This window comes from Lipotes vexillifer, unplaced genomic scaffold, assembly GCF_000442215.2.
Source record: "Lipotes vexillifer unplaced genomic scaffold, Lipotes_vexillifer_v1.1 scaffold1143, whole genome shotgun sequence".
In the NCBI taxonomy this organism is placed as follows: Eukaryota; Metazoa; Chordata; class Mammalia; order Artiodactyla; family Lipotidae; genus Lipotes; species Lipotes vexillifer.
This window is the reverse complement of record NW_006770581.1, coordinates 1,189,237-1,202,450: the sequence shown is the minus strand read 5'-3', so window position 1 is coordinate 1,202,450 and position 13,214 is coordinate 1,189,237. Positions and strand designations below refer to the sequence as shown.

At 44.9% G+C, this 13,214-nt stretch overlaps 1 protein-coding gene across 1 annotated transcript; it reads right to left on the bottom strand.

Moving 5' to 3' along the window:
• Positions 1-3,036: 3,036 nt before the first annotated feature.
• Positions 3,037-12,505, bottom strand: CUNH10orf53 (chromosome unknown C10orf53 homolog). The gene is given in 3 exon segments (XM_007446240.1): positions 3,037-3,101; positions 3,964-4,083; positions 12,409-12,505. Coding segments are annotated over 3 exon segments (282 nt in total).
• Between the last annotated feature and the right edge of the window lie 709 nt (positions 12,506-13,214).

Below are 13,214 nucleotides of genomic sequence, written 5' to 3'. Positions count from 1 at the left end.
CAAAAAAAAAAAAAAAAAAAAAAAAAAAGATATATGGTTTAAATTTTTGACAAATATTGCCAGATACCTCTGCAGACATTTTATCAATTTACACTGCTGCCAGCAATGCATGAGCGTCTATTTCCCACATCCTTGCCAACATGGAATGCTATCTCATTTTTTAGATTTAATATCTCATTTTTGATTTGCATTGATCTTATTATGAGTGAGGTTAAACATCTTTTCCTTGTTAAGGACCATTTATATTTGCTTTTTCTTTTTTTCTTTTTTTTTGCGGTACGCGGGCCTCTCACTGTTGTGGCCTCTCCCGTTGCGGAGCACAGCCTCCAGACGCACAGGCTCAGCGGCCATGGCTCATGGGCCCAGCTGCTCCGCAGCATGTGGGATCTTCCCGGACCAGGGCATGAACCCGTGTCCCATGCATCGGCAGGAGGACTCTCAACCACTGCGCCACCAGGGAAGCAAGCCCCAGAGAGATATCTTTTTAAGAAGACGTAAGACAGAGGGAAGCAGAGAAGGATGAGGGCATGTTTCTGTAAACCAAAAAATGATTACATTTCCAAAGACAAAGCTCTTCTTAATCAATGACAGAGAAGAGCTAGGTTTTATAGACAGATGACCTCTATGCCGAATTCTTGATTTTATTTTAAACGTTTATTTGAAAAATACCCCCCTCCCAGACACACACACACACACACACACACACACACACACACACACACACACGTGTGCGCGCGCTCTCTCTCTCTCTCTCTCTCTCTCTCTCTCCCTCTCTCTCTCTCTCTCTCACTCATATGCAAAGTAAAAATCAATTCCACCATTGAGAACATTTACAAAAAGGAAGAAATGATAGTCCTGCAGGCCTCCTCCCTCCACTCACCCCACCCACCTCTCCAAGCCTACCGCCCAGAGGTAACCCTGGGGCTTTTTCCAGTAGTGCTGATTCATACATCATTTCATTCTGATCTAACTTGGAACACAGCGCCCTGGGCACAGGATCTCCCAGAAGCTTTCTGCACTTGGTTTTTTCTTAGAACCGTGTGCAACCTCCCCTTACCAGCCCTTCTGCTCTGGCCGTGGCGGAAAGGAGAGCAGGTTGGGTGTATGCGGACGCTGCTCTGAGACAAAATACAGGCCAGGGTGGAGGGTGTGTCAGAGGAGGGCAAGGTGGCTGCAGGGTGGACCCTTTGTACCGGTTAACATTGGGGTCCTGGAGCCTGAGGAGCTGAAGTTACCGCACCAAATGCAGATGGGAAAGCCTGCAATTTTATATCCCAGCAGAAAAGCTTTGGGCAATGAAAGTAGGAAGCACCATTCAAGCAGGAAGAAATTTCCCTGGTTCAAGATAGAATGCTTAGACAGTCAGCAAATGTTTTGGTCACATGGGAAGAGGTTCAACATAAAAGGTTAAGTTTTAATAAAAGATACCTAATTGGATACATACGGCATGATCCCAAATTGGTGAAATCCATTTCTATGTATGTCTAGCTCTTAATGAACATTCAGATATAAATGGAAGAAACCCCAACTGAAATAAACCAAAATGTTATCAAATTTATACTTTATCTTTACCTGTATTTTTTCATTTTACTGTAATGAAAATGTACTTCTTTTGTACTGAAATGTTTATATGAAAACAAATAATAACTTAAACTGATCTTTGAGAAAAAGGGACTAAATCCAGGGTTACTAAAGACGTGTGAAAACCAGCACCAGACACCGGGGAGAAGACTTGTTTTTAGCCTCAGGTTCTCAGCAAAGATGATTAAATATTTCCAGCATCCTAAGTGATTCGTAATCTCTGAATGAAATCTGATAAAGTGGAACTTGGGCTGAAAATGAAAATTCTATCCCCTATTTCATCACGTGCGGGAAAGAACTTGGCCAAGTGGTTTCATGGAGTGCCAGATGCCTTTGCAGTTCTGGGGCACAGAGGCGTTTGAGGTTCCCTGGAGCAAAGGGAAGGATGGCTCCCCAGGTGCAGTGAGGCTGCAGGGAGCAGGGTGGCCCCGCAGCCCTGCAGGCTGTGCACCCAGAGCCAGCCGCTGCCTGTCACAGGCCCTGAAAGCCCTTCTCTTTCAACACGGCGCCCGGAGTCTTCTGTGAAGGAATCCAGCTTTCTTCTGTGATGCCTTCTTACCATGACCTCACGGTTAACATCATTAGATCAATATCTGCATTTCTCCCCTCTCCTTTACTTTACAGCTAAGAATGCATGCTACAGTTTGGTGCAAAGATCCTGAAAATGAAATGAACGTCGTTTTGACATGGCTGAGGTTGACACTGACCACAGCTAAAACCCTTTTTAAACTCCGCTGGCTGTGTTTTCCTCCAAGTGAGACAGGGAGCCACTTTCCCCTTCTGTCCCGGCCTCTTTCGGGCCCTCTTCAGACCAGCCTGTTGGATTGGCTAATGCAAACGAAGGCAGATCATTTTCCTGTGATCTGGAAAATAAATAAAGGTTTATTTGAAAGAAAATAAATGAAGATTTGTCGTTAGGTAATTATATGTTACAATGTTAAATATTATTCTCTTGGGAGCAAGAAGTAAACCTGTAGGAATAGGCAGGTTTCCAAATACTGACATTAACTTCTGGTTCAGATTTTCAAAGCCCACTATTCTCCCTCCCACTATCCCCCTCCTGCCTTATCCTTAATTCTACCTCTTCCTAGCTCTTCACTGCTATAGAGTGGGATCTCTGATGCTTCTGGCAACTTTGCGTTATTAGCAAGGGATGGCGCTTTGTTATTAGATTGCATTTTATTTCCTTCAGCTCAATGTGTACCTGACACTGGAGGGCTCTCCCTATGGGTTGAGATTGAGAGATGCTGCAAATGGTGTGGTTTTATTACTTTTGCAGGCCCCATTTCCTTGCATCCAGGTGAGAAACCTGGCTGTGCAGGCTGAAGGACAGGGTGTGTTGCCTTGCCTGAGCCCAGCATCCACGGCCCGGAATGGCCGCTTTTGCTCGTACTGCAGAATGGCGGGAGGCACCTGCTCTTCTGCTGACTTCAGATGCCTGTTCCAATGAAGAGATCAGTAGGCATTTAGTACAGCTCTCCTGGCCTCTTTGCACAGTGGGTCTAGTTTACCATCGCCTCCTAGGGAAATAGATACAATTTTCTTTTAGCCAGCTTTATATACAATGTCATGTCATATAAGACAAACATACGGCTTCCACTAGGAGAGCATTTCCAAAGGTCCCAGCCTTTATAGAGTATTAGTGGATTGGGAAAGCTTTTACTTTGAGCATACAGTGAGGCATGCATGATGCCAGCCTGCTGAGCCAGAAGCTCTCTGAGGCAAAGAAATCCATAGAATGTAGCTGATGATGCCATACACTGCCGGCATATCAACTCTGATTGTCTTAGCCTAGATAGAATAATCAAACAGAACAAAAACCATTTTCAAGGTAAATAATAATAAAACATACATTATTGGGCTTCCCTGGTGGCGCAGTGGTTGAGAGTCCGCCTGCTGATGCAGGGGACGCGGGTTCGTGCCCCAGTCCGGGAAGATCCCACATGCCGCGGAGCGGCTGGGCCCGTGAGCCGTGGCCGCTGAGCCTGCGCGTCCGGAGCCTGTGCTCCGCAACGGGAGAGGCCACAACAGTGGCCCGCATACCGCAAAAAAAAAAAAAAAAAAATTATTAAAATGAAAAGCTACTAAACAACCTATTCTCTCTAAATTTGCACAGTCCCATTTGACGTCTAGAGCTAAAACTTCATTTTCTTTCCACCCCTCTTCTGTTTCCAGCGTTCTGGGAAGAAGCCCAGAGCATCAAGCACTTTACTTTGTATGGTTTAGGATGCGCTCATTCATGTGCCACAGAGCATGGGGCTTTGAGTAAGAATTTAAAACTCAGAAAGAAACCCAATTTGAATATGGGCAGGACACATCGACCACTTCAACTAGAAATGGAAATGCCCCAGAGAAGGCAGAATGCTGGTGGGAAGGGCTTACCAAACTCCAAGTCTTTGATGTTGCAGTGGAAGACAACTTCCCCATTCACCACGAGTTCCACCACATTCCAGTCTTCTATCTTCTCTAGGATGGCCTGGTGTCCATCTTTAGCCAACACAGCTGGAAAAGATGGGGAAGGATGTGGGTGCCATGGGGACAGATGAACCTGATATGAAGCAGGTGTCTTCATGGATGGCAGCGACTGGTCTGCTCTCCAGTTGTTCATGGCTGTAAGTCAACATCCCTGGTGGGTGCCCACCTGGTACTGGCCCCGATGTGTCCTCCCCTTTGCTGGCAAGCACAGCCAGAGACCTGAAAAATTTTGGTTTTGGTTGTGATTTGCCCCAGAGCCATATGATCAGTGAAAATATGAGCTTTCTCTAGGAATAGTTTTGAGCCTTTCTTATAGAGGTGATGCTCAGTGTTGGAGGGGATATACAGAATTAGGTAAAGTCTTACCCTGATGATTGGTCACCTTTCTGGAGGGCAGTTTGGAAGTACATACCAAGAGCCTCAAATGCCTCACAAAAATTAGAATTAAAAAATGATTCTAATCTCTGGCCCAGGAAATTGCACTTATAAGAAAGCTCCCTAAGGAAAAAATCAGAAATACAGACTTTTGCAACAAGGCGGACTTTTGCAACAAGATATTCCTTTCTGTACTATTATAATAGCAAAATACTGTGAATAACTTACATGCCCAATAATAAGAAGATGGTCAAGTAAATGGTGGCAAATGCATATGATGAGATTTTATTTGGACATTTCAAAAATGTTTATAAATTTTTAATAGCAAGAAAAATATTTGTAATATAAGCAAAAAATCAGGGTACATGTATAATATATATTAAAATATGTATTCAGGGACTTCCCTGGTGGTCCAGTGGTTAAGAATCTACCTACCAATGCAGGGGACACGGGTTTGATCCCTGGTCTGGGAAGATCCCATGTGCCGCGGAGCAAGTAAGCCCGTGCGCCACAACTACCAAAGCTAGTGCGCTCTAGAGCCCACACGCCACAACTACTGAGCTTGTGCTCCTAGAGCCCGTGCTCTGCCACAAGAGAAGCCACTGCAATGAGAGGCATGTGCACCTCAATGAAGAGTAGCCCTTGCTCACTGCAGCTAGAGAAAGCCCGCGCACAGCAATGAAGATCCAGCGCAGCCTCAATCAATCAATCAATCAATCAAAATATGTATTCAGTGCAATTAATGTGTATATATTAGGAAAAAAGAAAATATCCAGTGATTATCTCTCTGTGGTGAGATTATGAGAAACTTAAAAAAAATTCTTTTAGCATATTCTAGATTTTCTATAAAAATCAGGGAAAATTTTTTTTTAAAGCTAATGGACTAAATTTTTATTCTCCCCTTTGGAATCTGCATTTTGGTTATTACTTACATTCAACAGCTCCTTTCCTAGAGATCAGCTATGGGAAAATTGTTAGATTTATTCTCTATTGTGGAAATGCAAGGGTATATGGGTTTAGGAGAAATGATGTGCATGGAACAGCCTGGAGCTCTGTTTTCTCCAATACATTTCTCCCCACGTTTCCTGATACGTTCACCCTATAACCTCAGTGTTAGGGTTGGTTCACTAAATCACCACTTTTGGCAGTCTTCATTCGTTGGTGAGAACTGTGGTTAGAATGGAAAGAGAAATCAGATGGTGGGCATGTTTTTTAAAGTCTTAGCATTTCAATCAGTCCTATGTGGAGAAAAGCAAACAGCTATGTCAGTTAATTGCATTTAATTACAGAGACAATTGCTGTTTCAAAATGTTGCCATGTCCACTTCTTCTCTTTCAATCAGTTCAAGAACATCCAGCCCCAACTGTGAACATCTTAATTGCGTGATTTTAATTTCACTTCTGGAAAGGAACTTCAAAAAGCAACTCAGCGAGGATCTCCATTAACAAGATAGTGCTCCTTGGGCACCCAGTGGTGGCCCTAATTGTCCTTGGGACTGACTGCTAACACTTCTCGCTACAGAACACTGGCATCTTTTTCTTTGGCATATTTATGTTACTGTATCCTATTTAAGTATCTTGTTTTTAACCATCTTTAGAGGAAGGCACTCAGTTTGGACCAGTGACTTGTTTAAATGAAGCAGTCCACCCAGTTTGGAATGGCCAGTGAATCGTCCAGGGAGGCCTGAAGGCAGTTTGTGGGCAGAGATTTCTGGGGATCAGATACTCCCCCAGCAGCACCCGCTCTGGAGAGGGGAGTTATAGCCAGAGAGGGAAAAGCTGCAAGCTGGTAGGTAGGAGGCAATTTGGCCTCCGTGACCTTGGCTTTGCCTTGTCTGAAGACGCTCCTGGGACGTGTAGTTCAATTTGATTGGGAGAAATCAGGAGCAAAACAGCTTCTCCATATGCCCACCTTACACCCCACCCCTGGGGGCAAGGTGCTACCTCTATTCTGATAACACATAATACCAGCTATCTAAATCCTGGGGGTTCTGGAGAGAAGGGGTGCAGTTTCCACCTGGGGCCGGTCCCTGTGACCGGGAGTGTAAGTGAGGAGGGGCTCTGTAGAAGGAGACCCGGGAAGGTGTGTACCCCACAGCCTGCTATGGCCCTTTCCCTGCAGAGCACATCTCACCAAGCCTCATGTAACATCTGCGTTTGGGGTTTGTTTTATGAGAACAGCAGCACTCTTTCGTGGCAAGGTTTACCTAAGAAATAGGGTTTAATCCACCGAATAACCCACCCTATGGAGGTGGCGGCAGTGCCAAAAATGGGAATATGCCTCAACATCTGAGCAAATGAAGTCCCACAGGAAGAAATCCTCCTCAACAGAGCACGTCAGTCCTCATTTTGCCTTACAAAGCCCCGTGTCTCCTTCACTGACCACAGTCCATCCTCCCCCTCCCCTCCCCACCCTGGGGCCTGGTGTTAATACAGCTTGTTGAGTAAACAAGCTCCTAATGGCGCTGGGCACCTCCAACGATTCTTTTGGACCCCAAGTGACATAAAGCTGAGTCTTATTAAAGCGATAAGCCACCTCTGAGTCTATTTCATCTACTCATCCTCAGGATGCCTGTCCCCTTCTCACCACTCCAGGATGTGTTGAGCCCAGCTGCAGGGCGGCCAGTGCAGGCTTAAGGGATCAAACTCGGAGAAGCACCAGAATTCCTGCAGCTCATCCAAATGCCACCTCTCTACATGGAGGACCCATTTTTTTCCTATGAGCTGCTATGGGTTGTCTATTCAAAGAAAGGTCAGATAAATATACTCCATGCAACAAAGTCTTTGCAAAGGCAGTGGCTAAACTCCAGCATAAATCAACCAGAATCTGTAAGGCCACCCGCAGAGAACCTGACTCTGAAGTGGCATCTCATTCTTCAAGGGGGATCTGGGTGAACTGGAGGGTTATGGAAAAGCCTCCCTCTTCTCAGTACTGGTGGAATTGTGTGCCACCTGCAAATGATTTACATGTTCCTGGTTAGGAAGTTAAGGCAAACAGACAGGCATCTCCCCCTCCTCTGCTCGGCACAGATGCAAAGCCAATGACTATTAACGTGTGTAGCTAATGCATAGCTAGGGACAGGAGGATGGTACACAGAGCAACTCAGCTAAATAAGGATGGAGTCTATTCTTATGAGTCTTTTCCTTTTTAGCAGGTCATTTGGCAGACTTAAGTACAGCAGGCAAGGCACAACCACCGTGAGGGAAATTAACACTTCTTGTTAAGCATTAGTTTAATTTCATCAGTATTGAGGCCATAGTCAGGACATTTTTGCTAAGCTGTTATAATTCATGCGTAATAAAGAAAGAAAGAAACTTTTCAGATTGCTTAAGGCATGGTAAATTCAGGAGAGATCAGGCATATTTCCAAAGCCAGCAGGGTTTCGGGGAATGATAAAAGGACTATGATTTTTAAAGAAATGCACAGAACTCAGAGGCAGATTTTACAAATGAGAGCCTGCAAATGCACCACTCTGTGCTTGGTGTGATGTTAGTTGGGTCTAAAATGATGGGGGGAGTGTTGAACAGAGAAAGGGGAGCAGATGCTCCCTGCTTTGCTTCTGTTAACACCCCGGCATTTGTCACCAGCCCTCAGTTAATGTTGGCTGCGAGTGTTATATGAACTACCATTCAGGGATATACAAAGCTAACTTTAAAAATCAACCACCTGCTGATACCTTGCAATACTCAAGTCTCCTTCAATCATAAAAATTCTCCCCTTGATCCTCTTAAAATACGCCTTCCCCTCCCCTACTGTGGGAAGAGCTGCCTGGGCTCTTTATTTCCTCATGTCTACCACTCCTTTACCTCCCGCAGTTGGAGCCTCTGCCCACCTTCTCCTGAACTTGCATCGTCAGAGGCGAAGACCCATTAGCACATTCAATGGCTCACCCAGTTCTCCCCCACCCTTCCAGCAGATTCATGCTCTGACCTATCTCCTTTCTTGCTTCTTAAAACACTTGTGCTGGTAAAAACATATTTTAAACTCTAAAACTTTATCAGATTATAAATGTAATGCAGACTGATGAGTTCTTAAAAACCTTAAAAATTACAGAAAAGTAAAGGACACAGATTTAAAAATCGCCTATAATTCTTCCCCTCCCCCTCCTTTTGTCTTTCTCAGTGGAAGTGAGCTCATAGTGTACATAAAATTCAGGAATATGCTTTATTCCTTTAACACAATGGTTGTGGCAATCCAGCCCCATCAGTACACACAGATCTGCCGTGTTGTGTTTCATGTGACAGATGTACTGCAATATATCCAGTCATTCCTTTTTCTGCTTGTTTCCAATTTTTCAAGATGACCAAGGAATGCAGAAAATCTTCATGGGCATGTTTCCATGTACATGTGCGAGTTTTTATATATTTATGAAACTGAGACATGGAGTAGCAGGATTCTACAGTATACCTTTAAATTTTAAGACACTGCCAGGTTGCCCCCCAAAATTACTGTGCCAACTTCCCCTCCCATCACAGGTCTTTGGGAACACTCTTTCTATGTCCTTCATCAACCATGGATTTATCTTTTTCTAGAGATAACTCCTGCTAACAGTTTGGTGCCTATTAACTATTTTCTTCTTGAAATCCTCATCTCACTTGCCTTCTGTACCTCCAGGTTCTCTCCTACCGCTGCAGCCCTCAGAGGGACCACTGCCCATGTCCTATGGTCTGCCTGGTTCTGACTTGCCTTGCTTCTTCCACAGTCTCACCTTCTGTGGTTCCAGCGTTCGCTCCATGCAGGTTCATTTTAACTAGTATTTATCAGTCCTTCAGATATGCCAGGCACAGTTCCAGACTCTGGGACACAGCAGAGAACAGAACAGACAAGAATCCCTGAGCCCCTGAAGCATTCATCCCGGTAGGAGAGAAGGATAACAAGAGAAACAGGTGAAATATATGTTATGTCGGGTACTAATGAGCGCTAGGAAGAAATAAAAGAGGAGGGAAGGGAGATAAGGAAGAGGGAGGCTGAGGGAAGTGTCGACATTGTCAATGGAGATGCTCCAGGAAGACCTGTCCGTGAAGGTGACTTTTGAGAAAGATCTGAAGGCTGAGAGAGTAAAGAGAAAAGACCAGGGACTTCCCTGGTGGTGCAGTGGTTAAGAATCCGCCTGCCAATGCAGGGGACATGGGTTCGAGCCCTGCTCCGAGAGGGTAAGTAGCAACAGGGGGAAATGAGGTCAGGGCAGTCATCAGGAGCCTGGCAGGCCACTGTAGGAGCAACCAGAATGTTCTCGGAGACAAGGGCCATGCTCTGACTCAGGTTTAACGGCATCGCCTGGCTTTGAGAACATACTGCAGGGGACAAGGTGGTCGCAGGGGGCTCAGTGAGGAAGCCAGGGCAGTGATCCAGGCAAGAGATGACTGATGGTGGCTTGGACAAAGAGGCCGAGGGTGGTGGCAGGGAGGTTAAGGCGTGGTTGAATTCTGTCGAGATACTTTGAAGATAGAGCCAACAGAATGTGCTGCTAGACTAGATGGGGGGTGTGAGGGAAAGAGAGTAGAGAAAGATGCCTGCAAGGTTTTTGGCTTGAGTAAGTGAAAGAATGGCCCTGCTATGAACCGAGATGGAAAAAATGCAGGAGGGACTGGTGAGTATTAGGAATCTGGTTTAGATATTTTGGACATATTGGTCCGAGATGCCTATTAAGCATCCCAATGACAATGAGGGGTCCTGACTGCAGATAAATGATTTGCAAATCTTTTCTCCCATTCTATAGATTGTCTTTTCACTTTTTTAGTAGTGTCCTTCGGTGCACAAAAGTTTTTAACTGTAATGAATTTCAATTGTTCTGATTTTTGTTTTGTTGCCTATGCTTTTGGTGTTCAAGACATACTTGCCAAATCTAAGGTCATTCAGAATTGCCCCTATGTTTCCTTCTAAGAGTTTTTTAGTTTCTAAATTTAGACCTCTGATCAATTTCAAGTTAATTTTTATATATGGTATAAGGGTCTAACTTCATTCAAAAGATATTCATGTAGATATCCACTTTCCCCAGTACAGATTGTTAAAGAGAATGTTCTTTACGCATTGAATAGTCCTGACTCTCAGGACAAAAGTCAATTGACTATAAAGGTGATGGTTTACTTCTAGACTCTCGATTCTATTCCATTGGTCTATATACTTATCCTTATGACAGTACCACACTATTTTGATTACTATAACTCTGAGTAAGTTATGAAATCAGCAAGTGTGATATCTCCAACTTTGTTCTTTCTTGAGATTGTTTGGGCTAGTCTCAGTCCCTTGAAATTACCTATGAATTTTAGGATGAGTTTTTCCATTTCTGCAAAAACACCACCATTGAGATTTTGAGAGGAATTGCATTGAATCTGTATACTGCTTTGGGAAGTATTGTCATCTTAACAATATTAAGTCTTTCAATCCATGCACATGGTATATTTTTCCATTTACTTAGGTTTTCTTTGATTTCTTTTAGCGATTTTTGTAGTTTTCAGTGTACAAGATTTGCACCTCCTTGGTTAGATCTGTTCATATGTGTTTTGTTCTTTTAGATGCTATTGTAAATGGAATTGTTAATTTCCTTTTGAGATGGTTCATTGTTAGTTACAGAATTACAATTGATTTTTGTGTGTTGATATTTTTAAATTAATTAATTACTTTTTGGCTGCATTGGGTCTTTCGTTGCTGCGCGTGGACTTTAGTTGCGGTGAGCGGGGGCTACTCTTTGCTGTGGAGCACGGGCTGTAGACACGCAGGCTCAGTAGTTGTCGTGCACGGGCTTAGTTGCTCCGCGGCATGTGGGATCTTCCTGGACCAGGGCTTGATCCCGTGTCCCCTGCATTGGCAGACGGATTCTTAACCACTGCGCCACCAGGGAAGTCCCGTGTGTTGATTTTGTATAGTTAAACGGTGCTGATTTTTTTTATTAGTTCAAACAGTGTTTTTGTAAACTCTAGGGTTTTCTAGCCAGACACTGACTGGATCTGGAGCACAGCCCCCTGAACCTCGCCTCCCATCTCCATCCTCTTAGGGAGTACTGTTACTTTTACTTTAATCCACCACCCCTTTAAGGCTGTCCTGGTCCAAGCTACTATCATCTCTCCCCTGGACCACCACAACAGTCCCTTGTCTCCCTGCTTCCATTCTTGGCCCCCTCTAATCTGTTCTACTCACAGCAGCCACAGTTTCTTTCCCCTGCCTAATACTACACAGCCCTGCAGGATCTGGCCCCTGTCCACCTCTCTAGCCTCGTCTTCCCATCAGTTCAACAAATACATAGGTCATTTGTTCATGCTTCCAGCCTTTGCAGATATTAGTCCCCCTACCTGGAATGCTCTTTCTTCCTTTACCTGGTTAGCTTCTCCTCATTCTTTAAAGCTCAACTCAGATGTAATTCAGGCAAGTAAACCTTTCCAGATCTCTGTCCTCTCCCTTCCAATTATGGCCAGTGGCAGGTCCCACTGTGATTACGCTCCTGTGTCAGAGCCTTGGCACAGCTGTCAGTTAGCAGTCAACAATGACACAGTCACTTCAAGGACACGTATCATGTTCACCAGTGTGTCCCCAGTACCTGGAAGAGTGTCCAACACATATTACTTGCTCAGTGAAGGTTTGTTGCATGAATGGATGATCAAGGGACAGACTCTCTGCCATTTTTCAGCCACGTACCTTGGAAAAGTCACTTAATATTCCTGCTTCTCAGTTTCCCAATGTGTAAAGCAGGGTATGTAATATTTTCTATCCAGGTAATTTGCATTTACTACCCAGCACCCAGTGGGTTCACAGTGTATGTTTCTTCCTGCTCTAATATTGAGGCAGCAGAAGCCAGAGCAAGATGCTAAAACGTCCTGCAGCTGTGGGGCTTAGGGCCGACTTTCCAGAGGAAGTGGCACTAGTCTAGGTCTGAGGAATGAAGGAAGTCTAGGCAGAGGGCACAGCCTGCACAGATGCTCAGAGGCTGGGGTGTGCTTGGGCGCACTCAGCTGGGTGGCCCTTTGGCGCTTAGCTGTATACCTAGCAGGCCCTCCAAGTGGTAGGTGCGGTGCTCCACTGACAGGCCAACTGAGCTGTACGGCCCCTAGGGCATGATGACCAACGCGTTCCTGGGCATGGCCGGGCCTCCTGCCGGGGTTATGGGGCAATACACACTGCTAGGCAACTGCTTTTCAGGCCCTTGGGAATGGGTGTGGTCGTGCGTGGGAGGGCAGGGCCACGAAGGGTGGGTGTGGAGCTCGAAGATCCCCTGCACCCCAAGTCCTCTGCCAAGTGCCTGGCGTAGGGACTGGGGGTGAGGAGTCTCCCTTCTGGAATGCCTGCACCAACTACTGTGTGCCCTCTGCTGGGGTGCAAAGGCCACTTGCTCTCGTAACTGGTGCAGCCCGGTAAACACGGAATTTCAACTTGGTATGGCAAGTGTTAATGATAAATAACAACAATAGCCAGCGTTTACAGCTAGTTACAGAAAGTATGTGTCAGGCGACAAGTTAAGCACCTTCCATGTTATCTCGTTTAATCATTTTACCGTTTCTATGAAATAGGTTGTAATTTGTATTTACAAAACTGAGTGTCAGAGGTGCCAAGTAACCTTCCCAGGCAAGTCAGGCGTGTAGCATGGATTGGAAACCTTTGTAAGGTATGCATATATGTCTTTTTATTTATTTTGCCTGGGGTTTGTTGGGACTCTTAAAACTTTGAATTTAAATCCTTCACCTGTTTTCGGAAAATTTTGAGCCATTATCTCTTCACACATTGCTTCTGTTCCATTTTCTCACTTTTCAGGGACTCCAGTTAAATGTATGTTAGGCTTTCTAATGTATTCT